General features: G+C 34.2%; 2 protein-coding genes across 5 annotated transcripts in view; both read right to left on the bottom strand.

The window, feature by feature from the left end:
* Positions 1-8,307, bottom strand: part of spidr (scaffold protein involved in DNA repair) — a 66,970-nt gene extending 58,663 nt beyond the window's left edge. For 2 of the 3 annotated variants that reach the window (XM_058764848.1, XM_058764849.1), the window contains exons 1-5: positions 8,146-8,307; positions 7,001-7,156; positions 6,865-6,928; positions 6,371-6,553; positions 5,482-5,576 (exon numbers count right to left, since the gene is read on the bottom strand). In XM_058764848.1, coding sequence (XP_058620831.1) covers positions 5,482-5,576; positions 6,371-6,553; positions 6,865-6,928; positions 7,001-7,156; positions 8,146-8,154 — 507 coding nt within the window. In that variant the 5' untranslated portion in view covers positions 8,155-8,307. Of the gene's footprint in view, positions 1-5,481; positions 5,577-6,370; positions 6,554-6,864; positions 6,929-7,000; positions 7,157-8,145 lie in introns of those variants that run through there. The other variant, XM_058764850.1, reaches the window with a different exon arrangement.
* A 366-nt stretch (positions 8,308-8,673) lies between these two features.
* On the bottom strand, positions 8,674-26,291 carry mapre2 (microtubule-associated protein, RP/EB family, member 2). Of its 2 annotated transcripts, none has more exons than XM_058765911.1 (7): positions 26,154-26,291; positions 17,413-17,540; positions 15,531-15,676; positions 12,396-12,612; positions 12,134-12,291; positions 10,906-11,064; positions 8,674-10,109 (listed from the first exon to the last, which is right to left on the bottom strand). In XM_058765911.1, the coding sequence occupies exons 2-7, from the start codon at positions 17,531-17,533 to the stop codon at positions 10,035-10,037; spliced, it is 876 nt and encodes a 291-aa protein (XP_058621894.1). In that variant the 5' UTR covers positions 17,534-17,540; positions 26,154-26,291; the 3' UTR covers positions 8,674-10,034. The 2 variants fall into 2 exon arrangements, with proteins under 2 accessions (XP_058621894.1, XP_058621893.1); XM_058765910.1 differs by lacking the exon at positions 26,154-26,291 and adding an exon at positions 20,230-20,526.
* Positions 26,292-27,590: the final 1,299 nt, after the last annotated feature.

Below are 27,590 nucleotides of genomic sequence, written 5' to 3'. Positions count from 1 at the left end.
AATTTCCCTATTATAAAGACAAAACCTTTCAAGATAACAAAAATATTAAAAAAGAATGGTGGATATTTAGGCCAAAGTGGGCGAAGATAAAAATCTGTGTCATTATTTTATCTTTGTTATTAAAAAATGAGAACAAAGATACACATTACAAATACACATACTATACAAATAAAACAGTGTTTTATTTTCAGGTACAATAGCTGTATTTAGCAGGAGCATTCAATAAATTGAATCAACAAATATAAAAATAAAACACTATATAGATTGATTCCTATTAAATTAACTGTATAAACTTTTTCAGTCAAGAGTGGTGAGTGATTTTTCTCTTTGTGTTTTGGTGTTTTATTAACATTGAAGGAATAATTAACCACAAAATAAAAAAGTGTTTTATATTTATACCATTTACTCACTCAAAAGTTTCTTTAAACCTGAATGAGTTTCTTCTGCTAAACATAAATGCTATTTTGAGGAACGTGGAAAACCAAACAGTTGCTGGTCCCCAGTGACTTATTCCATAGTATTTTTTTTTTCCTTCTATCAAAAGTCAATGTGGACCAGATACTATTTGGTTACCCACATTCTTCAAAATATCTTCTTTTGTGTTCAGCACAAGAAAGAAATTAATACAGGTTTGGGACAACATGCGAGTGAGTAAATAATGACAGAAATTAAATTTTAAGGTGAACTATCCCTTTAATGACAGTCGGCAGCATGTTCAGTACTGCCCCTTTAAGACATGCACGCATCTAATATACAGAGGCACGCATCCGTTTTCTCTCAGCTGTTTACTTACTCATTTTAGACATAAGCAACGGAGTCTATACATAAACCTTGTGTGTTTTGACAGTATTAGTGCACAAGATAACTTATTTCAGTAATCAGGCGCTTTTTGACAGGCTTTAGCACGCGCGCTTCGGGTGTACGGGCGCACGTCAGACCAACGCGTGAATAAAACATTTAACCGGCAAGGCTTTAAAGCAGATCCGAATAATGTACAGTATATTGAGACGGAGGAATAAGAACTGCAGCTGATAGAATGTGCGCTGTAGCACGATACTACGATATTTCTTCAAAAGCAGATCGTGGAGACATTTTTATCGTCCACGATCAAAAATCGTCCTATCGCACACCCCTAGTCCAAAGTGTCAATATTTTCACACCTTCAGCTTGAGGATGCCCCACATGTGTTCAATAGGTTTCAGGTCTGGAGACATACTCCATCACATTCACCTTCAGCTTCATCAGCAAGGCAGTTGTCATTTTGGCGGTGTGTTTGGGGTCGTTATTTTGTTGGAAAACTGCCGTTCAGCCCAGTTTCTGAAGGGAGGGCATCATCTTCTGCTTCAGAATGTCACAGTGCATGTTGGAATCCATGTTTCCCTCAATGAACCTCAGCTACCCAGCAGCAGCAGCAACTCATTTCTGTAGAATTGTCCCTTGAAAAGATATACTAAAATGATTGCCGAAATGTGAGGGGTGTACTCACTTTTGTGAGATACTGTACATACAGTGGTGGCCAAAATGATTAGAACACTAGTATTTTCACCAGCTAGAAAATGGTTTTAAGTCAGTTATTTCTACCTTTTGCTGTAGTGTATCAGTAGGAAATATCAGTTTACATTTCCAAACATTAATTTTGCCATTAATTGCAATAATCCAGTGTGATTTTTGTTTGCACAAGGAGTCTGACAACAGCCAGTGCTCCACACAGAGATCTGATCTCATCATCATCATCCAGTCTGTCTGGAATGGCATGAAGAAACAGAACAAACTGAGACAGAATAAATCCAGAAGAACTGTAGCAACGTCTCCAAGATGCTTCATGAAACCTACCTGCAGCAAAGTTACAGTACTGTTAAAAGTTCTAGGCACTTGTGTAAAATGAGGATGCTGTCAAAAATAATGGCATAAATAGATTTTATTTATCAATTAACATCTATTAACTAAATTAAATCAACATTTGGTGTGACCATCCTTTGCGTTTAAAGCAGCTTTTGCCCTAGGTGCACTTGCGCATAGCTTCTCGGGTAGCTTTGCAGGTAGGTCTCTTGAAGCATCTTGGAGATGTATTTAAGATTTCAAATATTTAAGTTTTGTTTACTTATATAGTCTTAATTTATAAACAGGAAAATTACAACTTTTCTATAATAAGTCCTCAGGAACATTGCATATGTGTCTTCCTCATGCTCTGTTTCGGACTCAACACTGAGATATCTATACGTCGCAGATCCAACTGTCCTTTGTGATAATTAAAGAATTGATTCCAAATGCATCATGAGAAAATCTACAAGGCAATCTGAGATGTGAAGAGGGACGGACATTCAGCCCTGATAAAGCACACACCCTCAAACAAACAATAGAAAAAAAAAGACAGAAGATACATTCCACAGATAGACCTGAAGATACGACCTGGGCCCGATGATATACGATATATGACTCATTTACCTTATGACAGGTTGTAAAAGACAGACATAAAGGGAACGGGAGGGGGTTATGTTTGTGTATGTGAGCGTTTGTGGTTGCATTGTCACAAACTGGTTTTCTTGTGGAAAAAAATCGACTGCCTCCTTATCATGTGGAGACACGAACGGCATTCCAGCCCGCCGAACAGCCTACACACTCTTTTATTTGAATCAACTTGACCCTGCAGGGCAGCCTGCCAGCAAACAGTGCACTACGCGCGCTCTCTGTCTTTCTCTCTCTGCGCAGTACACTATGTTCCTGGCCCAAGCTCAAAAATGTGTTCACCCTGCACTGGCTCAAAATGAATGGAGGAGTACACAAACTTTTCGCTCTATCAAATCTATCTCACTCCCACTTTTTTTGTCTAATTTAGACACGTCATATAGGGGCAGTTCCCAAACCAGCGGGAACAGGACGGAACCGCTGCGTTATGGAGAGGGATGCCAGGCCACAGAAAAGTGTGTCATCGCCAAGGACGCCCTAGTTTGGTTTGCGATTGCAGGAAAATATACAGGAAATTAATTATAGATAGAACTGCAGGTGAAATTAATTGAGAAATAAAGCAACATGTGGTTAATGTCTAGACGCATGCCTGTCATTTTCCTCTCTTCCTGTAAATGGACACAAAACATTTTTCCTACGAAAGCCAGGCAAGTAAACAATCCGTTTTTTGTTTTTTTTAAACAAATGGTTTCAATCTTGAATCCAGGAAGTGGGGTTGATTTAAAAGACACTTTTAAAAGGAGGCATGGGAATAACAGCTAAACATAGATGTGATTTAGAAGAGTTCGAGGCTGACAGACATTTCAGACAGAGATGTTGCAGAATCCTTCATGACACCTTGGGAAAATTCTAAAATTACATTTCAAAGATGCTCTTTTTTTTAAATCCAAAAACAGGTCTGTTCTAGTTCTGAACAGTGGGGGGAAAACAAAACTAAACACACATAATTCTTCCCATATCTTCTGCTGTTGATGTCAAAGATGTTCAATCAAACTCTATGGTATTTTGGCACAAATTCATCTGTCACTTGGTAAAGCAAGATGAATTATATAGATGTCAACATGGATAGTTCAAGTGACATGCCACATTCTCAAAAACCATGAACAAAACTACAAGAGGTGAAAGAAAACACTCAAAAATGAAAGAATATTACTAAAAAAAAAAAATCACTCACAAAGATAGACACGATTTGCACCAACCACAATGTGTTCTGTATGGTGAATTATTGACTGCAGAGATTAATATAATGTAATTATTAATGATGTAATTATTTATGATAATGTATCTATTTATTTATTTTAATATGTAAAAATATATTTATATTTAATATTTTTAAATAAATATTTAATATTATATTGATTTTATGAATATAATAATTAATTCAACCTTTATTTTGAGGGAGTTTTTGTTTACTTCTGATCTGTACAGCAATCAGTTGTGGTATTGAGTTTGGTTGCACTTTAAGGTGCAGCAAACCACTAATCTAGATTTTTAAGGTCCCTTGACCTAAATGGTTCAGAGAACCATTTCTAAATAATCTTTAAAGTTTTTTTTTTTTTCATTTACAATGACAAAGAAATCTGTATCTTCTTGAGTTCTGGAGTGTTCTCAAATTATTAACTGTATCTGCACCACATGACCAGACTAAACTACAAGGAAAAACCTTTGAATGTTTCAGCAATGTGTGATGTGATGCCTTCCAACTATTTCAACTATTAATGAGTCAAATCAGAGCTGTGTTTATGCAGTGCTTCCACATGACAAATTTGCCTAACACTGCCCTTCCAGGAATCTAAAGAACTATCTAGTCTGGACGAAATTACAGTCTATGACCGTAACTGAATTGTACCATTATGACAATAAGATGCATCATGCTGAGTTATGATAATCATGGTCAAAGATCACTAGCATAAGACAGAACACTTCATGATGTCACTGCTGATGACAAAGACATCGAGAATAACATTCCTGGTATAAAACATCAGGATACATTTGAAATAGATCATTCCAAAATGTAAATTAGGTCATCATTTAATCACTCCCATGTCATTCCAAAACTGCATGACTTTCATTTTAGGGAACACAAAAGACATTCTGAAGAATTCTGCAACTGCTTTTGTGAACTAAAATGAAAGTCAATGGGATTCAAATGATGTTTTGGACGTCATTAACTTTCATCGTATGGACAAAAGCAGTTGCACCATTCACATTCCAAAATAAATGAGGACTGAACCTGAACTGTGTTTGCAACCCAACTTTTTGCACCATTACAGGTGCTAAGCTAGGCACACAGTTATTAAATTACATAATTAACCTTCACTGCTTCTTCTAATTTGCATTCTCACACCAGGGTGTACTATAAAGCATTGGTATATTTCTAATCTAAATCTAGTTACTTTGTTTTGCATTATTTCACTTAGCATGTGTAAGACATCTCAGAAATGACTTGTACTCCACTTTGACTTTCAAATGCAATATGCATTACATATCATATTCAATTATAAGATGCATAGTGCTGTAGCTGAAAACCATTTTGAATTGGCATAACAACACATCTGAGTTAGACCGGCATTATTTACCTTTCATACCTTTATGCAATTTAAAACTAAAGTCGTGTCATGGGTCACGTGGAAAATAATATGACATGACTGTTAAGCCACATTTGATCTTTTATTCAGATGACTAGAGTGAGATAAACATGTACTCTACAAAATGTCAAATATTAATAAACTAATACCAAGAAAGGTTGCAAACATATATTCAGGCCAAGGGTCAGTCCTAAAAGGAGCAGGGACATTGAGAACCCTGATGAAAGTTTAAGATGTCTTGTTTGAGGAATCATAGCGCCCCCTACTGAGCAACAGTGCAATATATCATCACCTCATCCAAAGTTTTCTCTTTTAATAATTTTTTTTCTACCCATTCTAAAACATGTTTTCTTCTTTTAAAGTTAATATGAAAGCACTTTAATATATGTACAATTATTCTGCCAATGTAAAGATAAAACATACTTACAGCAACTGGATTTACAAAGTCAATATGTTCTTTTGAAGCCAAGTTCTCCTCCTCTGTCTCACTGTCTGAATCAATAGAGGGCAGGTCATCTGTCTCTGAGGGTATAAGCAGCAGGTATTCAGGATTAAATAACAAGCCAGTGCATATTAAACTACAGTTACGAACTTCGAGCACTGCAGCCAGAACAGATGGTTTTGATTGGACAAGAGCATTTTTACATCATTCCACATTCCTGACCGCACTTGTCAAGTAATAATTACACTACACTTGTTGAGTAACAAGTACTTTAATACTCTTTAACAGAGAAACAATGAGGAATATCATTATAAGAGAATCAAAAAGATACATTATTTACTACAATGATGCAAAATTTTTATTCAAAATTATTCTGCCATATAAGCACCTGCATAATTTATCTTTTGGGACTTCACACCCCCACCCCACCCACACACACACACACACAAATTCTTTACAATAACTGAATTTTACAGTTGTAATGTTTGATTTATAATTTTCACATTTTGCACACAGACGTAATTATATAAGGCAATTTTCAGTAATTATAGCCATAAATTCCATAAGCATCTTTGCTAGAAAAGGGTGGCAATTTATCTATGTTAGCCATTTAGATCATTTAACCTGATAAAAATGTCTAACTTTAATCTGATAAAAATGCTGACTAGAACAATTAACAACTAAATTTCAAACTGTGCAAAGCAAGATATATGCAAAAAGTATTAAAAAAATTTCTTAGACTGACTGGCCCAAAACGCTGTAATATTCTCCCCAGTCCAGTAGGCAATCCATATTGTTAAGCCCTGAAATCATGGGTCAAATTAAGCTCCTGAAAGATTCATTCACATTACTACCAAAAAATGTCTGTTCTTACCTACACCAGTGCTGAACATCCGCAGACTTCTGCAATAGTCAACAGGATGTTGTTTGTGAGCTCTGGGCGGCTGTGGTCCCTGTGTGACATTCAGTCGAGGATGACTATCACCGTCTGATTCTTCCTCCTCACTGGAGCTCCAGGCAATGTGCACCGGTTCATCTGTGCCAGCATCCCTATTGCCTTAAACGAATACTTTTGTTCAGCAAGGATGCATTAAATTGATCAAAAGTGACAGTAAAGACATATAATGATATAAAGGATTTCTGTTATTTTGAACTTTCTATTCATCAAAGAATCCTGAAAAAACTGCATCATAGTTTTCACAAAAATATTAAGACGCACAACTGCTTTCAACACTGATAATAATCAGAAATGTTTCTTGAGCATATTAGAATGATTTCTGAAGGATCATGTGACACTAAAGACTCATCATGTGACACAGCATTACTATGAATTGCACAATTTATGGATTGATCAATCTGTTGTATTACCAGTAACAGACATCAGAGCCACTTTATGTGCGTTTCTGCTCTTCTTCTCTGATGTTTGCAGCTTCTGAAACACAAACACATGATGTTCAGTGCATCTGTTTAACAGACCGACAGCATTACATCTAGTGTGACACACCTGAATGACAGAAGTGTCCAGGAAACTGTCCCCACATCTCTCCCAGGACTTTGTGGCAGGTGTGGATGTTCTGGCGGATGCTTTTCCTGCCTTTTTGAAAGTGTCTTTCACGTCGTCTGGGAATAGCACACACCTCATGTCCAGGTTTCTCTTCCGCTGAAATCACACACAAACACACATTAAAATTAATTACAGTAATCAACAATAATATATGCACATATAAATATATATATATATGTGACCCTGGACCACAAAACCAGTCTTAAGTGTACATTTTTCAAAATTGAGATTTATACATGCTGAATAAATAAGCTTTCCATTGATGTATGGTTTGTTATGATCGGACAATATTTGGCCGAGATACAACTATTAGAAAATCTGGAATCTGAGGGTGCAAAGAAAATCAAAATATTGAGAAAATCGCCTTTAAAGTTGTCCAAATGAAGTTCTTAGCAATGCATATTACTAATCAAAAATGAAGTTTTGATATATTTATGGTAAGAAATTTACAAAATATCTTCATGGAACATGATCTTTATTTAATATCCTAATGATTTTTGGCATAAAAGAAAAATCGATATACCCCAGCGATTTAAGACTGGTTTTGTGGTCCAGGGTCACATATATATAGAGAGAGAGAGAGAGAGAGAGAGAGAGAGAGAGAGTGAGAAAGAGAGAGTTTTTTTTTTTTAGTAATTAATTGATTTTAGTTTTGTTAATCTACAGAAAGAGTGGCCTCTTTGAAAAAACTCAAATTGCAACACAGCTTTGTGGTTTTTATTTTGATTTACTTTACATTTCACGGTCAATACATAATTATTGTACTAACATTTACACCGAATGATATTTCACAGATAAAATAAAATATGTAAAATATGAGTAGGTGTGTCCAAATATTTGACTGATAAGTACATATTCATATATTGGTCTCTTTAATTGTTCTCTTTTCCTAGCTTATTGTGTGATTTATATTTCTAGTTCCGCTCAATTTGCATTTCTACTGCATGTTTTAATGATGTGTAGTGGATAATAACACTTCGACTGGACTGACAGTCCATAAAAATATACAACTGCTTCTCACAAACATATGAAACACATTAAAAGTTTGAGAAAGTCTGTTAACAAAGTGTTTACTGATCGCTTACCTTGCCCATGATGTTTAGTAACTGTTTTACGACTTTATTTTTCCTCAAGTAGTGCTTATTTCGTAATTGAATAATAACTGTTTACATTGTTGTACTGTAGTTCACTAAAATACAGCACAGGCAGCTTCTTCTTCGGTTCGTCTCTCCCGCTCTTTTAGCTCGTGAAGCTGCGCGCTACTGACACCTGGCGGCCAGAGACCTTTAATGATCTGAACACAAGATCGATGAAATTCTTTTACAATTTAGGTATTTTTTTTAACAGTATTCTAAATAAAATCGTCTCTTTTTGTCAAAGAAAATCATACTCTGTTCTCTGAAGACGTTTATTAATATGAAAAAATAAAAACATAACTGAAAAAATATTAATCAACCTAATGTTTCTGTTCTATAAAATATGCTAATTTGTTTTGTTAATTATTTTGAAAAGCAATTCAAAATAAATTGTCCAAACCTCAAACTTACAGCACGCTAAAGGAGTTTCAAAAGTTTTGATTGTATATTTCCTTTATTTTAATGACCAACGTTAAACATTTGGTGTTACAGAAAAGTCTTCGGTGTCTAATTTACTTAAAACAGCGGAAAGCATGAACTCAGAGATATTAAAATACACGTCTACTGTAATAGACAAAAAAAATCTTTTGACCCTAACTTAATCATAATAAAAACAAAGGATTTATTCCTTTTGAAAGTGAAAGGGTTTTATTAGGGCAAGTCTATCATATCTCCAGAGATTTTAAACAGCAAGTTAAACATACAAAAAACATTTAACATTTTTTTTTCTTTTTTTTTTTATTAAATATGTAAAAAGCAGGTCAAGTTATTCACAAATAAAATGCAAACATGCAACACATTTGGGGAATGCATAACGGGAGATACTGTGAGGGAAATAAAAAGAAAAACATTGTCTATTTATAATTATTAACAGTACATATGTTTACATTCCTTTTCATTGTACACAATAATAAATGACATAAGCGTTGACCTGTGGAGAATATTGACGAGTATCAGGAGATCACGAGAATGCTGTTTTCTGTTCAGAAGACCTGTGCTTTAGAACAACAGTTAACAAAAATCTTCAAGATGCATCGTTTTCTTCAGATGACGGCTGTTTTGTTACTGTACATATAAAGTAAAACATGTTTAGACGCAGAATACAGATTGCACAGTTCAAATGAAATGCTTCCTATTAAACACTGTGATTGGCTTCCACCTTTGTGAAGCTGAAACACATTTAACCCAAAAAACAAAAAAAGAAAGAGTATATTTCCTTTAACATGATGAAAAATTTAGCTAGGTTTCCAAATGAATCACATGGGTTTATGTTACCAGTATGCATTAGGCTATAATGCAAAATTTACCATGGTAACCAATAGTTAAATCTTTTGAAGGAATCTATCATGAGGCGATATTTCACGAATGTACCGGTGGCTCTTTGAGCTACTCTTATTGCAATATTTTAAAATTTAATGGTTCAATACGTCACATCTTAAAACATTAACAGCTTAAAGAATAAAAAAAAGGTAAATTCTCCTTCATCGTTGCGGTGAGATGAAAAACAGAAGGTGGAAACGCCAACAGACTTCAGTTATAGTAAAAACCGAATGGAGTTGATGTGCAGTGGTTGTTATCACGGGCTTCACACGAACAACATTCACCAATTAAGCTGCTGTTGGATGGCATGTTCATAATATTCATAATGCAATTAAATGGGGCTTCAAAATGAGAAAAAAAAAAAAAAAGACACGTTTGAATATTTGGCCAATTTGTCTCATTCCTTTATCACGAGAGCAAGTGAGAAATAAACCGTCATGAGTTTGAGGAAATGAACCCAAAAGCAGTTTTCTGACTGAGTGCATGTATGTTCAGGTGTCTGTTTGATTGACAGCTGTTCAGTATTCGTCCTGTGTGTCGTCAGGGACGTCCTCCTCCTGAGCCGGAGCCTCATGTTCCTCTCCGCCTGCCTCCTGCGCACACACACAATTGTTTGTTGTTAGTTATTTTTGAGGATCTTGTCACATTGTTTGTCTGTTGTGAAATAACTGACTACGTATGAAGCACTTAATTTGAAGGGTTGCATCACAAGAAACAAGATCAAAAACACAGCAAAAAAGAGTCTTAGAAATCATCAAAGTTATGATAACACAACTGAAGAGTACATTGATTTATGACCAATAAATTGTACATCTATTCAGTACTGAATGATAATTTGAACTAGACTAGTAGTACGAAACATGTTAAAAATAACAGGTCTTTTTTTTTTTTTAAATAGCCTGTACATTCTAAATGACAGGTAGAGGGTTAAAATTAATTATGAAAATTCAAATGATGGCCATTTTTTGGCCATGACCAACATTCATAAGTGGACTTCAGGGGGAAAATGCAATGTAAGTGTAGAATATGACCCCTTTTAAGGAGGGGAGAACTAAATAAATAAATAATAAAGGTCTGTTTTATTAAAAAAAAGAAAATATTAATAAATAATAAAACAATAATAATACTAATAATAAATGGGATGATGCTTTGTTAAAAGAAGAGCAGAAAAAGTAATTTAAATAAATAAATATTTTTATGTCTGAAGAAAAATTCATTTAAATAGGTTTGATGGATTAAAAGAACATTAAAATAGTAGTAGTAGTGTTAATAATAATAATAATTGACATCTTATTAAAATAATCATAATAATAAATTGTGTGTTTTATTAAAAATAAAAAAGTACTGAATGAATGAATACAGTGCTGAAATAGAACATGAAGCACTAACCTGGTCGTCTGCAGAGTACAACACCTCCATGAGTCTCTCCACGAAGGGCCCGTTGTCCTGGCCCTGCTCCTGACACAGCAGCTCCACCTCTCTCAGCTTCCCAAAGTAGAAATCCCGCTCCTTCTCCACTCCTTCTAGTGCTAGCTTTAATGTATTGAGCTGCAGCAGAGCAGGGACGCAAGAGTTACCAATGACATAAAACACTGTATAAACAGACAGTAAAAGCTGTTGGTAGACATGCTTCTAAACAACATAATTCTTCATTGAATATATACACTTCCTGATACCATATTTGAATGGTCAAAAAAGGGAGTTTACCTTGCTTTTATGGCTGTAATTCCAAAAAAAAAAAGTGTCCAACAGTGCTAAGTCAACTAGCTTTTAGGTCACTAGGTTCCCAAAAAATGCTTTCTACTGGTCAACCTGTCTGCTCACAGTCTATGTCATAAGAACATCTATAAAGATGTCTATGATGTTGTAAGGACATTTAGGAAGACATCTGCGTTTAGAAATCTAATTGCAATATTTCTGATGAAAAAAATTGCAATTTAATGCAATAAAAAAAATTCCAGGTTTGCTGTGCTTGTTTTTAGGGCTGCACAATTTGGTCAAAATTGTGTGATTACATATCAATATAGTTACATAATAATAATAAATTACTACTACTGCTACAAAATAAAAAATTGTAAAACAATTATATATTTATTGTAAAATAAAGAAATAAGAAGTATTACTATTTTAATGTGTCACTGCAGAAAAAACAAAAGAGCATTTGAGAAAAAAAATTATATTTCTAATTTTACTTTACATTACAACCATAATATTACAATAGCACCACATGTAGCAAGCTAATATAGGTTTAAAAAAGGATAAAAAATGGAATCACTTAATTGTTCAATTTCTAAAAAAACAACTTCATATAATTTTGCATCTCAAGTAAATGTATCTTGATTTAAAGATGTTTAGATCTTTATATTGGTAAACAAGACAAAAACACTGACAAACATAAACATTTTTTGTATTTAATGCAATAACGTTAGAATTTATGACTTTCTGCTCAAATTTAATATCTTTTAAAAGCTTATTTTGTTAATTAAGACTTTAAGACTTCCGGTCTTCTAAAATCCTCTACTAATAAATTATTTCATGGTTTTGTTCAGCATTTATAACCATTATGTCCTTGATAGCTCATCTATTTAAAGATTTGAATAGTGTTAGGGATGTCCACCTGTTCGTTTAGTTGTGTTACTTGGGCTTCCAGCTCCTTCTCTCCTTTAGCGGGTGTAGCTGACATCACAGGGATCTTTTTGGCAGAGGAGGGTCGGGAGGTGGAGGTGGAGGTGGAGGTGGAGGATTTAGGGGTTGAACTGGTTGATCTAGTAGCTCCTGCACACAAGTTAATGGATGCCATGATGCAATTTAGTAGATGCCAAATGCCAGTTGATTAATGCTGATTATAAATAAACAAAGTCACAAGCAGCCCAACAGACCTGCGGTGGGAGAGCTGGCGGCATGGAGGGATTTCTTTGGCAGGTTGAAGATCTGCTCGCCGGGATCTGGAGGGGGAATGGCGTCCTGGCCCTGTCTGGCCTGCACCGGGTCATACTCCTTCCCGTCGTAGTTGGCGTCGAAGAACTTCTTGAACCACTGAATGAAGTCCAGGTTGTCTTGAAACCGTCCCTTGACGAGCTTCTCCACAGGGATGATCTAAGAAGAAAGGAAACAAGATGCGAGTGTAAATGTGAAGAAATTACATTACACAGATAACTTTACATAACAAATACAGATTTATACAGTCATGACCAAAAATATCGGCACCCTTGGTAAATATGATCAAAGGCGGCTGTGAAAATTAATCTGCATTGTTAATCCTTTTGATCTTTTATTTAAAAAATTCACAAAAATCTAACCTTTCATTGGAGAATAAGAATTTAAAATGGGGGGAAATATCATTATGAAATAAATGTTTTTTCTCAAATACACGTTGGACACAATTATTGGCACCCCTAGAAATTCTTATGAGTAAAATATCTCTGAAGTATATTCCCATTCATATTCACAATTTTGAGCACTCCAGGGTGATTATGAACATGCAATTATCCAGCCATGGCTTCCTGTTTCACAGAAATATAAATAGGAGGGAAAACAAAGCCCAAATTCCCTTAATCATCCATCACAATGAGAAAAACCAAAGAATATATTTCTGATGTGCAGCAAAAGATAATTGAGCTTCACAAATTAGTGAAGTGGCTTTAAGAAAAGAGCTAGAGCAGTGAAAATTCCCATTTCCACCATCAGGGCAATAATTAAGAATTTCCAATCAACATAAAATGTTAGGAAACTGCCTGGAAGAGGATGTGTGTCTATATCGTCCTAATGCACGGTGAGAAGGAGAGTTTGAGTGGCTAAAGACTCTCCAAGGACCACAGCTGGAGAATTGCAGAAAATTGAGTCTCTGGGTCAGAAAACTTTTAAAACAAATTTTCAAACAGCACCTACATCACCACATGTTGTTTGGGAGGGTTTCAAGAAAAATTATCTTAGCTCATCCAAAAACAAACTCCAGCATATTCAGTTATCAGACACGACTGGAACTTCAAATGGGACTGGCTTCTATGGTCAGATGAACTTTTTAGTAGCAAACACTCAAGATGGGTTCAGTGAACACAGGGATAAAAAGTACCCCATGTGAACAATGAAATATACTGCTGTATTTTTGATGTTGTGGGTCTATATTTCTGCTGGCTTAATTCTTGTTATTAAATTATACAAATATTAATTTAAAATCTCAAGTAAACTTCATGTAAAAATTTCAGAAATTTCAGGTCAAAGGGGTTCAGCTGACAAAAAAAAAAAATTTATGAATCCCTGCATTAATTAACTTAATTATTTTAAATGATACATGTGATTTTTTATTGCATGCATTAAAAATATATTTTATTGCATGCATTAAGAAAGTCTCCATCTGCCAGATATCACTAAAATAAGTGTCCTAAGAAACATCTGACTGCCTGGAATTAAAAAAAAAAAATAATGTAAATAAAAAAAAATAATAATAAAATAAAATATATATATATATATATATATATATATATATATATATATATATATATATATATATATATATATATATATATATATATATATATATATATATATAGTGGCCCAATCATGCTGCTTCTAGCAAATCAGAAACACTTTCTGCATGTCAATCATTTTGCATATTTTTTTTTTTTTTTTTGTGCCTTTGGAGGGTGTCTTTATTCTTTGGAGGGTGTGTGGTTGAAAATTGGTTGGAATTGCTTACAGTTTGAGGTAAAATAACTGGTTATATGCATTAGGTTTTATAAAACATCAACATTTTATAAAACAACAAATATGGAACATTTAAAAAAAAAAAAGGCTAAACAGTAGAACCAGGTCTAACACTTTAAATTTTCAATTTATTTATTTTTTGCATTAAATAGTAAATATATTTAATAAATGTTTACAATTATTACAACTATGTTATTAACATTATTTTTATTAATTACTATTAATATTAACATCATTTACTACACATTTTTCACACAAATGTAACTTTTTCATTAAATCATCAATCATCTATCAAGAAAGCAACAACAGCTGCACTGTAAAGAATTTTTAAAGTTGTCAATTAAACAGATTGTAGTATGTTTTATAAGAAAATCTTATTTCAAAATTTCACATTTAATTCAATGTGTGACTTGCCGTTTCTTAGAAATTGCTGGTTAATTACTTACAGAGTGAAAATAATACAGATATCTCTAGTGTGGAAATTACACATGCATTATAACTATACAAGAAACTATAAAGCAGCCCTAAATTTATGAACACTATTCTATTTCCCATTCATTTTCTCCATAGGCTTAACGGGACAAGAGCTATGTGCATAACTGAATTAAATCAGTCTGGGGTTTTGAGATTGTGGGATTACAAATTTATTTAAATGTTTAATTTAGATTCCAATGTAATAGTGTACAAACTGAAGAAGTTATATACATTGTATTTAGCATTTATGGTGAAGATGATGACATCAGATGAACGATTCAAGAGGTCCCTGCCAGTTCCTGTTCTCTTATTGTAAGTCTAATGAGCCAGACGACGGAGACTCTTGCCTTTTGTTTGTAATTGCTCTTGATGCCCCTGCCCCAATCTTTGGGCAGTTAGGCTGATTAGATTAGGAGTGGTTAAATGGGGCAGGATTCTATACCTGAATACCTCATTTGCATGCTTAAAGGTCGTCACCCAGGTGCTTTGTTTTCACTCCTAAGCACTGCCCCCTAAATGTATTTAAACTACAATGTATCACTGCTTTAGTTAGACTTGGATGACTACAGCGACGCGCAGCGAGTTCTCAATAAAGAGTAACTTCTGGATGAAAGATATCCCAACGTCTCCTGGTCTTCACTTCTGAGTTGCCTAAACTTTAGAAGATAAAAGTTCACAACAAGATCTTTCATTTATTTATCATCAGACAAATCGACTACTATTTTTCATGCTAAAATGTACTTTTCTATGGTGATTTTGAGAGGGATTTCATTTCTAATCAGATTTTCAGTGGTTATAGTGAAAGCATGACTGAAAATCCCTCAAGTTTGTCTCACCTTATCAACATTCATCCTCTTGAAGGAGGCCTGCAGGAGTTTGAAGTTGTGGATGTATTCATGCTCCAACTTGGCCTGGAATTTCACCTTCTTAAGACTGATGCAGCCGGGAAACAGCATGTCCATGAACTGACAGTACGCAGCTCCTGCAAAGAGACGCACAGAAGATTCGCTGGGTGAAAAGGGTTTCGTGAGGACATTGTTTAGGACTCATTCTGCTTCTCTAAGATCTCCACCACTTTCTACCAGATTTAGTTTCAGTCTCAGGTTCATCTAAGTGTTCAAGTTACTCTGCAGTAAACGTAATCTGCCCAATCAGAAGAAACAAAACAAGGGCACTTAAAGGGAGATCCATTTGACTCCAAGGATGTAATTTAAAATGCCACGTAAATCAATGTCTTCTGCCTATCTAGGTAGACCTGGAGCCGTTCCAGAGGATATTCAGTGTCTCAGAGATCTTTAAATACCTCTGGCCTGACCTGTGCTTATGCTGAACTAAATTAAGGTTGTGATGTCCGATGTGACGTCATAATGCTAAAGCACAGAAGTGCTGTCCACAAATTTATTATTATTTTTATTTTTTTTGAGACTTTATTTCGAACACGTAAAACAAATGTATTTACATGATTACTGGAAAGACATTTGTTCTCAAAACATACTACTTATAAACCCTGAGATTTTAATGTCTCTAACTGTATGTTTAGGTAGAAATGAGCAACACAGACTGTATTTTATAGTAGAACAAAATATTTGAGTAGAAAATAATTATAGTTATTAGGAGTAATATAGCGATAAGAATAAATAAATGGAAATGTATAGAATTGTGTGTACATATACATACAGTGTACATATAATCGTGTGTGCATACACACACACACTTATATTAATATTCTTATATTAATCTAAATGATTTTATTTAAGGTTTTATAAATTTCCATGCCTTTAAATCACAATTTGAATGACTTGGTAAAGATATATTCCCTAAACTATAAACTGCTTACATATTAAGACTATATTTACAAATACAAATAATGCTGTGTCGTGAATTATCATGTTTTATAGATCTTTTTAATCACTAGTCTTTATTAGTCTATAATTACCACTCATTAAAATAATTCCTTTCTCATCATTAATCAAATTTGTCAACCCATCAAACTAAAATCACACAAAGGACTGAACTGATCATCTGATGGCTGCGAATAAATGAAGAGAACTTTACCCGAATGCATGTCAAACAAATAATTTAACAGTGCAAATGACACTTAATCATAGCAGTGATCAATAGTAATGTAGTTATTTCAGATGAAATAATGCAAATGTTTGAGAACTTGATGAAAGAATACTGAAACTGAACAGGTAGTTGACAAATAACATCATTTTTGATTAAAACGTAATATATTGCAGATGACCTTTAGCTGTTTTGCAGTTCATGTGTGAAAAAAGTTTAAATCATATTAAGGCCATATATAATTGCATGCCTAGTAATTATACAAAATAAAATAGATTTTGATGAAATACAGCTTGACACATTGCGCATAACACAAAAACACTATTATTAGATGATTTAAAGCTATACTTGTTTTTGGCTGCAATAAAAAAGTTCTAGTTTAATTACTTTTAATTTCCTAGCAGTTTAATGGGATTAACTCCGTTCCCAGGTTCATAATTTATGACCGTGTTACCTAAAGCAGCTGAGAATTCACAACAGCTTTACCGACCAATCAGACGAATGCATTTATTTCCACAAACGTTTAAAGGTAGCAGCCGCCCTACAGCAGCGCAGACAAGCACTAACAAAATGCCTCCGTGTAAATCCTCTGGGATTACTGCTCTTTGTGTCTAATGAGTGTCAGCGGTGGTTTAAGTTGGGAGGTTCACATACCTGATGACAGCTGCTCCACTTTAGTGTAGTTTAGACAGAGCAGATCGTTCACCCAGGCTGTGATGTCATGCCTGCTCATAGTCTCCTGGGTGATTGAGGTAGAATAAACGTTGACCGCCATCCCCCAGCTGTGGACGAGACACAGACATCAGCTTCATCATAATCATGTGCAGATGTATTGAAGGACAGCTCAAAGTCTGAATGACACTATCAGCTCTGGTATTGACTTGTCAGTCTGAACAATGCATGCATACTATAACAACGATGTGTACTAAGTCTAAAGTCATTCTCTTAGAGTACGTACTATAATCTAATGTTTTGGAATGATTTAGTGAATGGGTGCCGTCAGAATGAGAGTCCAAATAGCTGATAAAAACATCACAATTATCCACACCACTCCAGTCCATCAGTTAACGTCTTTCAGTTTGTAAAAAACAAATCTATCATTAAGATGCTTTTTTTTTAAACTTCAAACCGCTGCTTTCAGATAAAATATGAGTCCTCTATAATATTGCTATATCCGGTGAAAAAGTCATCTGGTTTAAATCCGGAGAGAAATATGCACAGATCAAGCACCAAAAACAGTTGTAAACATATGTCGGTGGATTTTGATGTGAGAAGACAACAGGGGATGTCCACTTCCTTTTCCAATGCTGGAACTGTTTGAACTTGTATTTTGGCCATAAGCGACGGTTTAAAGTTTTAATGACTTAATTATTTGATTAAGGATTTGCTTCTTATAAACACGCAGCTTTTAGCTTTCATAAGGCATTAATTGATGGACTGGAGTGGTGTGGATTACTTGTGGATTATTGTTGTGTTTTTATCAGCTGTTTGGATGCTCATTCTGCAAGTAATGTAATGCTAAATTTCTAGAAATCTGTTCCCATGAAGAAACAAACTCATCTAGACAGTTTAGACAGTCTAAGGGGAAATCAATTTTCAGCTAATTTTAATTTTTGGGACTATTCTTTTAAGAGCTCTAAACATTTTCTGCTATCTAGCGTTGCATGTTTTGCCCATAAACACTGTGTAACATGATCCTAATGTAAACTAGGTACTCACCAAGTAAATATTAAGATATACAGAGCTCTCAACAATGTTAAAGAGAAGCTTTTAAGCTTTGTTTGTTCTCGTACAGAATTGTGAGTTTACCCACTATATATCCTCTTTTTTAACTCAAAACTAAACAAGGAAAAAAAGTTAGACATATAAATAAACAAGTAAAGTACTTTTTAAATGCATGCACAAATATAGTCATTTTCCATCACAGAACAGCATTTGATGTCAAATCACTCTGCCTACACATTTGCATCAGACAAAAAAACAGATGGGAGGTTTGTTTGTCCTCTACTGAAACTCACATCCTTGAAAAGCTGCTGATGTGATGATAGAACACAGTTTGATTGGGTGGATAGTTTCTGACATGATATAAGCTGATCATTATTTTCATGCTGACTGATAAGCAGAATATGGCCAATATTAAAGTTCTATTTTGTCTAAAAATAAACTTAAATCAATAGTACCAAATCAAAAGTTAATGCTTACAATATTTTAGGCATCACAACATTATAGTATACAGTATGAAATATCGATTATTTATAGAAAGATGAACAGTGGGACCTCTAACATATCAAGTTCATGAGAGCAATAATAATCTAGAAAAAAAAATGGCAGAAACAAGCATTAATTGTATTCATATTTTTTTAAATTGTTTTTTTGTTTTTTTTATATGGGCCTGAAATATATTCCCTGTTACAAACAGATTATTTAAAAAAAAAAAAAAAAAAAAAAACTTGATCTTTTGTGCCACACAAGTAAAACAGCAATGCTGTCCACAACCAGTTATTAATAGGGCACAATTAAGCATATGAACATATCAAAGATCATCTCTACATGTATTAAACTAACCTAATTCAATCAACTGACCTAAGCCAGTTTCAGATCACCACATCAATCCCATTCTCCTTAATTTCCCAGTGCACCATGGTATGAATAATGAAGCGAATCCCTCAAGAAAACCCAAATCTCTTATATAAGATTTCTTTAAAATCCCTCCATGATGACAAATCCTCCTCCCTATTAATTTCTCATGGTTTTAATAATCTTAAACACACTGCATTTCCAGACATTAGTGCTGTTGTGCTTAAAGAGCAGATTCATCTAAATTTAGCAGGAAAGATAAACAGTTTAGTGAGATGCTGGAATGAAGGGGGGAGGAAAAAAATTCAGAGGAGCCAACAAATCAGTGTCAACAAAAGCAATCAGTCTAAAACATGTTTATAGACCCGTAAAACACATGCAATCATATTTTTTACACATGCACGAGATATTACGCAGTATTAGGCACGATATGCACGCCATAACAAACGATCTGAACAGATTTTGGGGATAGGATGGAATGAATTACATTACGCAATGGCTGACTGCTTAGTGAACATACAGGCCATGCACTGTCAAAACCTGGGAAAGCACCCTGTCAGCGCACATCCCAACATACATCCATCTCAAACCATATGCATAACGGCTGAGAAAATGCTCAAAAGCTTGAATGCATTCACTAAAGAGCGTTTAACATGGTTTTTTGTGATTGCACCATCGGGGAAACGCCATAGCTGGCTCAGGAAAAGCCCCACCGTTAAGTTAGATATCACGCAGCCATAACGGGAGTTCGGGGTTGCCAGAGCGAGTGCATTGGGAAAGCATGGATTGAAACGTATAATCTTGATATTTTCGGCTAAATGCATTGATTGTAGGTCGTTTAAAGCGGAGGTTTCTTTGTAAAGCGGCCGGCGGATGGTAATGGCAGTGGTGTACCTGTAGGCGCGCTCTCCGCGCACTGTGTTCTTTCTGTAGGGAATGATGTTAGTGCCGTTGCTGTCCGGAATGATGTCGTTGTTGTTCTCTCCATTGGGGGACAGAGCTTGGGTAGGACCGGGCATTTGGCTCTGTGAAATACTCGAACGGACGAGGAAAGGGACGTCGGGGCTTTTCCCTGCCGCCTGCCTGCTTGTTCTCAGTATAAATCCCGTGTGTAAGAGAGAGAATGAGTGTGTGTGTGTGCGTGCGTGTGTGTTTGTGTGTATATGGATGTGTGTCTTCCGCTCAACAGCGACCTCACCGGTGAGTCACGGAACTACAGTCATGTGACTCTGGGAGGGGTGCTTCAGATTTGAGCCAGAGGAACTTTGCCTCTTCCTAAATACGACATTTTATATTATATATGATGTATTATTTATAGCAATATACCTTTGGGTTCCGCCGTACTCATAAGACCCGGGAAAAATTCCCAGGTTTCTCTTCCTAAAGACAGACCTGCATCTCGGCCTCAAATTATGTTCAAATTATTTTTTATTTTGATGTGCATTTTTATTTTATTTTTTTCCATACTAGTTAATGCGTGGGGAAAATTGTGTGTTAAAGATTCATAAATAAGTTATGGGTTGACATTCTAATATGCGACTAAAGTTTATCTTTACTGCTAATTAATCTGCTCTTTATGCACAATTTATGTCTGGAAATGCATGCAACAGTCCATGTTTAACCTTATTATTGTCTTCAGGAAGACAAAATAGGTCAAATGACAACATTAATAATTATGCGCACCCAATCAGCATGTTAGTTTGATTTCTGAAGACTGGAGTGATGATGCATCACAGGAATATATTACATTTTAAATTATATCAGGTATTTGAAATTGCAATAGTATTTCACAACATTACTGTATTTGTATCAAATAAATGCAGCTTTAGTGTGCATAAGAGACTATATACAGGCCTAAATATTTCAGAATACAAATTGTAAATTATGATAAAATTATAGGCTGTAAAATACAATATAATTTCACAAGAGTCCAAAAAGAAACATACAGTGCTTTTCAGTTTCTAGATATCTGGGTCTATATGTGAAGAGGCCCGTGGCTCATTATTCTTCACTGTATTGCAAAGAGCGCTGTGATTTAATTGATTACATATACACATTACACAAAGTTTAGATAAGGCTCTTGTTAGTGTATGTTGTATGACATCTTTACAATGTAGTCTCTCCAACCAATCAAATCTATGGTTTTTAGAGTCAAAACAGAGAGATAAATTATCTAAATGGTCTGCCGGGTCATGCGCAAACGTCTCAAAGTGATGAATGAAGATATCACACCTTTACAAGTTATTGCATTACAAGTGGAAAAATATTAGTGAGGTTATTTAAAGTTTTCTAATGCTCCAGCTTACACCAAAACTAACTTTATGAGATTTTTCTTCAGTTTAAATTTTACAGAATGTTTATGGAAAATGGTCACATGTAAATTTACAGTGTAATCTGCCTGTGATGCCATTTCACCATTCCTGATGTGATCAACAAGATGGCATCTTATAGGAAAATATCTGTTGATGTTATTTATACTGGTTGAATTCATATTTAAAAATGACGATGAGCTTTATCTAATAAATGAGAGACATTTAAATGAACAAGTTTGGTTGCAGCACTCCACTGAGCCCACACAAACATGTAGAATATGACTGATAGAGTTAATATCTACAAATAATTAAATAGCCAAATAGATAGTAAAAGTTGGTAACTGAGGTGTTCCACACATTGACTGAACACATGCTCCTACCACTATAAATCTGGCCATAAATAAACTGCCATTGGAGAATGAAGCCATTCATCTACTTAAGAACAATACTAAGGATGAGTCTTATATTAATGGTTGAGTTTTCAATGGTTTATACTGAGTTCAGAGTTCCTGACAGATGAAATAATACTGATGAAGATATAAGCTAATAATGGTGTTTAATTATAGCAAATATAAGCTGAAATCAAATAAACGCTTATTTTACACACACTATAAATTCAATATTTTTACAATATATAATTTATAGCGTGTGATTGATTATCATATATATATATATATATATATATATAAATTTTGGCCAATTAATCATCTTGGATTATATACCAATCGATACTGTATCATAATACTAAAGAATATCGGTCAGCAAAATAAATACAGTTAAGTGCATATACAGAGGGGTCTAACAGTCTGAGACCGCATTTTTTTGACTATTTTTAAATTTTCTCCATTTAAACCTGAAAATACTGTAAGCAGGACATTTTAGGATTTAGAGCACAGAAAAGTTGTGATGTAAAATGAACAAGAAATATTCTCCATTTCACATTTTCTACTACTGTAGGTCACTAATTGTATTAAATCAAAATCAAAAATAAAATAAAAACTAGTGACATTGATCATGTGACTCTTAGTACATACTTTTTGCTTCCATTCTTTAAATTCTAAGAAAAACTTTATATTAGGTGGCCTTAACTACTATGTAATTACATTCAAATTAATCATTTGATACAATGCATTTACTCCAGTCCGTACATACATGTTTTACATTGTACTTATATTTTAAAAATACCTGCATGTAATTACATTTATAATTACACTGTTGACCCATCGCTACACCCTTAACCCAGCTTTAAACCTACCCATACCACCAAACCTGTCCCTAACCTCACCCGTATTCCACCTCAATAGCAGCAAAAGTGTTTTGCAATACAATATGAACACAACAAGTACATTGTACTTATTTTTTGATGCAAGTACATAGTAGTTAAGGCCACTTAATATAAAGTGGGACCAAAAAGTCAAAATCAAAACAACACAACACAGAATTGCGATATATAAACTCGCAATTGCAAGAAAAAGTCAGAATTATGAGATGAATTGTGACACGTAATTCAAAAATTCTGAGATAAAAAGTCAAAATTTTGAGATTTCAATACAAAATTCTGAGAAAAAAGTCAGAACTGCCAAATATAAACTTGGAATTGTGAGTAAAAAAAGAGTTGGTTTATATCTTACAATTCTGACTTTTTTCTCAAGCTGTACAAATGATGAGATAAAAAGTCACATTACCTTTCTTATTTTTTATTCTATGGCGGAAACAAGCTTCCATAAGATGCTCTTTAGAACATCTCAAATTGTGTTGGAAAAAATGATCATCAGATCATTTTTCTTCATGCAGCTCAAGTGCTGCTGTCACTAAAGCAAAAGGGGCATTTCCTTTTCTCTTTATTTATTTATTTATTTATTGTCTTGAATAGACAGTAATGCAAAATATGCATTGCAACTAGTGATCTCAGACCTTTGGACCCGACTGTAGGTCAGGTATAAGTTTCTGAACCAGCACTAGTATGTTAAACATGCGGTCATTGAGCTGTTTTTGTTGCAGATTACTGCATTTCAATTGCACCAGGCTGTTCAATTGTCTTTTGTTTGCTTGTTTCATCTCTCAAAGTGGCTTTGCAGTCAACCTTTCACTTATTCGTGCAATTATGTTCAACATGTGGACTAAATATCTAACATCAATGTTAAAGTTGCACCTTGCAACCTAACCCACTTAATGCATTTCTAGAAGAACAGGAAGTGTGCTTAGAAAATTAATAACTTCATGTTAATTACGAAAGAAAATAAATAAATAAAACAACACGAATTTGTGTCAGTAATATTATGCATTTATTAACCACGCCATCGTAAAACATAAAAAGTGACAGGTTAAGGTTAGGACCATGAGACTATCAATGCTCTTCAGTGTAATTGAACAGCTGCTGCTACGCTAACAAGCTACTCTGCCTGCATGATCTTTCAACTTAATGACAAAATTACACATAAAACAATGGCTTCCCATAGGCTCGGTCCTGCCAGAGCAAAACCAAACCTCTCTATTAAGAAATCACATTAATAGTTTAAAGACAGCGCCTGATATAAGCTAATAATGGTGTTTAATATAAATTCAATATTTTTACAATATATAATTTATAGCGTGTGATTGATTATCATATATATATATATATATATATATATATATATAAATTTTGGCCAATTAATCATCTTGGATTATATACCAATCGATACTGTATCATAATACTAAAGAATATCGGTCAGCAAAATAAATACAGTTAAGTGCATATACAGAGGGGTCTAACAGTCTGAGACCGCATTTTTTTGACTATTTTTAAATTTTCTCCATTTAAACCTGAAAATACTGTAAGCAGGACATTTTAGGATTTAGAGCACAGAAAAGTTGTGATGTAAAATGAACAAGAAATATTCTCCATTTCACATTTTCTACTACTGTAGGTCACTAATTGTATTAAATCAAAATCAAAAATAAAATAAAAAAACTAGTGACATTGATCATGTGACTCTTAGTACATACTTTTTTTGCTTCCATTCTTTAAATTCTAAGAAAAACTTTATATTAGGTGGCCTTAACTACTATGTAATTACATTCAAATTAATCATTTGATACAATGCATTTACTCCGAGTCCGTACATACATGTTTTTACATTGTACTTATATTTTAAAAAATACCTGCATGTAATTACATTTATAATTACACTGTTGACCCATCGCTTACACCCTTAACCCAGCTTTAAACCTACCCATACCACCAAACCTGTCCCTAACCTCACCCGTATTCCACCTCAATAGCAGCAAAAGTGTTTTGCAATACAATATGAACACAACAAGTACATTGTACTTATTTTTTGATGCAAGTACATAGTAGTTAAGGCCACTTAATATAAAGTGGGACCAAAAAGTCAAAATCAAAACAACACAACACAGAATTGCGATATATAAACTCGCAATTGCAAGAAAAAGTCAGAATTATGAGATGAATTGTGACACGTAATTCAAAAATTCTGAGATAAAAAGTCAAAATTTTGAGATTTCAATACAAAATTCTGAGAAAAAAGTCAGAACTGCCAAATATAAACTTGGAATTGTGAGTAAAAAAAGAGTTGGTTTATATCTTACAATTCTGACTTTTTTCTCAAGCTGTACAAATGATGAGATAAAAAGTCACATTACCTTTCTTATTTTTTATTCTATGGCGGAAACAAGCTTCCATAAGATGCTCTTTAGAACATCTCAAATTGTGTTGGAAAAATGATCATCAGATCATTTTTCTTCATGCAGCTCAAGTGCTGCTGTCACTAAAGCAAAAGGGCATTTCCTTTTCTCTTTATTTATTTATTTATTTATTGTCTTGAATAGACAGTAATGCAAAATATGCATTGCAACTAGTGATCTCAGACCTTTGGACCCGACTGTAGGTCAGGTATAAGTTTCTGAACCAGCACTAGTATGTTAAACATGCGGTCATTGAGCTGTTTTTGTTGCAGATTACTGCATTTCAATTGCACCAGGCTGTTCAATTGTCTTTTGTTTGCTTGTTTCATCTCTCAAAGTGGCTTTGCAGTCAACCTTTCACTTATTCGTGCAATTATGTTCAACATGTGGACTAAATATCTAACATCAATGTTAAAGTTGCACCTTGCAACCTAACCCACTTAATGCATTTCTAGAAGAACAGGAAGTGTGCTTAGAAAATTAATAACTTCATGTTAATTACGAAAGAAAATAAATAAATAAAACAACACGAATTTGTGTCAGTAATATTATGCATTTATTAACCACGCCATCGTAAAACATAAAAAGTGACAGGTTAAGGTTAGGACCATGAGACTATCAATGCTCTTCAGTGTAATTGAACAGCTGCTGCTACGCTAACAAGCTACTCTGCCTGCATGATCTTTCAACTTAATGACAAAATTACACATAAAACAATGGCTTCCCATAGGCTCGGTCCTGCCAGAGCAAAACCAAACCTCTCTATTAAGAAATCACATTAATAGTTTAAAGACAGCGCCTGATATAAGCTCGACTCACCCGTAAACTCAACAGTAAATCCGACCAAACCAGCTGCGCTTCTCGGTTCGCACCCCACCCTCCAGCGCCTCAGAGAACCATCAGCACCGCCGCCTATCCACCCGCCGCCGCTGATTGGCGGAGGCGCCTTCATTCTTCCCGCTGATTGGTTGACAGATAGAAAGGCCGTTGTTTTATTCATTGGCTCCTCCTTCTGTTCAGATGAATGGCTGACGGAAGAAACGGATGTTGTCTTTTTTGACCAATGAGAATGCAGTGCGCTGCTCGTTGAATAGTGGACCGTGGTTTCCTGATGTTTTATGTTTTTATGTATCTAAAAGGAAATGAGTGATGCGTTTATTTATCACGACGGGAAACATGTTTGGATGATAGATAAAAGGCTAAATTTAGAGAAAGAATCTGCCTTTGTTTCATTGTAAGGTTCCAGGTTCCTAAATAATGAGGAGCAGACAGTCTAATAAATCAATATTTACAAAATAAAACACATGGCACTTTGTAGTAGCCACAGCACGCAGTAAAAATAATCACTTAAAGCCTATTTACATGCAAATGTAGACCTAACAGGGGTTTCATTCACAAGGTTATTAGAAATAAAAGTAAAAGCATAAAAACATTTTAGTTACTTAATAATAATAAATGTTAACTGAAATAAAATATGCAAAAAATTAACGTATTTTTTTTTAGCCAGTTTCCAATTTACGACGGCGTTTTAATATGACAGCGTTTTAGTGCCATGTTAAAAAAAAATTAAAAATGTAAAATTACAAGATTAAAGTCATAATATTTTGAGAATAAAGTCGAAATTACGAGAATAAAGTCGAAATACTACGAGAATAAAGTCAAAATATTACGAGAATAAAGTCGAAATGTTTCGAGATTAAAGTCGAAATTACGAGAATAAAGTCAAAATATTACGAGAATAAAGTCGAAATACTACGAGAATAAAGTCGAAATATTTTGAGAATAAAGTCGAAATTACGAGAATAAGGTCGAAATACTACGAGAATAAAGTCGAAATATTTTGAGAATAAAGTCGAAATTACGAGAATAAAGTCGAAATACTACGAGAATAAAGTCGAAATATTTTGAGAATAAAGTCGAAATTACGAGAATAAAGTCGAAATATTACGAGAATAAAGTCGAAATGTTTCAAGAATAATGTCGAAATGTTTTAAGAATAAAGTCGAAATACTACAAGAATAAAGTCGAAATATTACGAGAATAAAGTCGAAATGTTTCAAGAATAATGTCTAAATGTTTCGAGAATAAAGTCGAAATACTACAAGAATAAAGTTGAAATATTACAAGAATAAAGTCTAAATGTTTCAAGAATAAAGTCTAAATGTTTCGTACGACGGTGTTTTAGTGTCACGTTAAAAAAAAAAAAATAATCTAAAATGACGAGATTAAAGTCATAATATTTATCACGACGGGAAA

Source organism: Onychostoma macrolepis, chromosome 24 (assembly GCF_012432095.1).
Source record: "Onychostoma macrolepis isolate SWU-2019 chromosome 24, ASM1243209v1, whole genome shotgun sequence".
Taxonomy (NCBI): domain Eukaryota; kingdom Metazoa; phylum Chordata; class Actinopteri; order Cypriniformes; family Cyprinidae; genus Onychostoma; species Onychostoma macrolepis.
The sequence above is the reverse complement of the archived record's forward strand: the minus strand, read 5'-3'. Positions and strand labels throughout refer to the sequence as shown.

Coding starts and splice junctions, on each gene's coding strand:
- mapre2 (XM_058765910.1), bottom strand. CDS start 20,354: ATGCCCGGTCCTACCCAAGCTCTGTCCCCCAATGGAGAGAACAACAAC. Junction 15,677..17,412: donor AGTGGAGCAGCTGTCATCAG/GTATGTGAACCT, acceptor GTCTCTTTGCAG/GAGCTGCGTACTGTCAGTTC. Junction 11,065..12,133: donor TAACACAACTAAACGAACAG/GTGGACATCCCT, acceptor GCTCTGCTGCAG/CTCAATACATTAAAGCTAGC.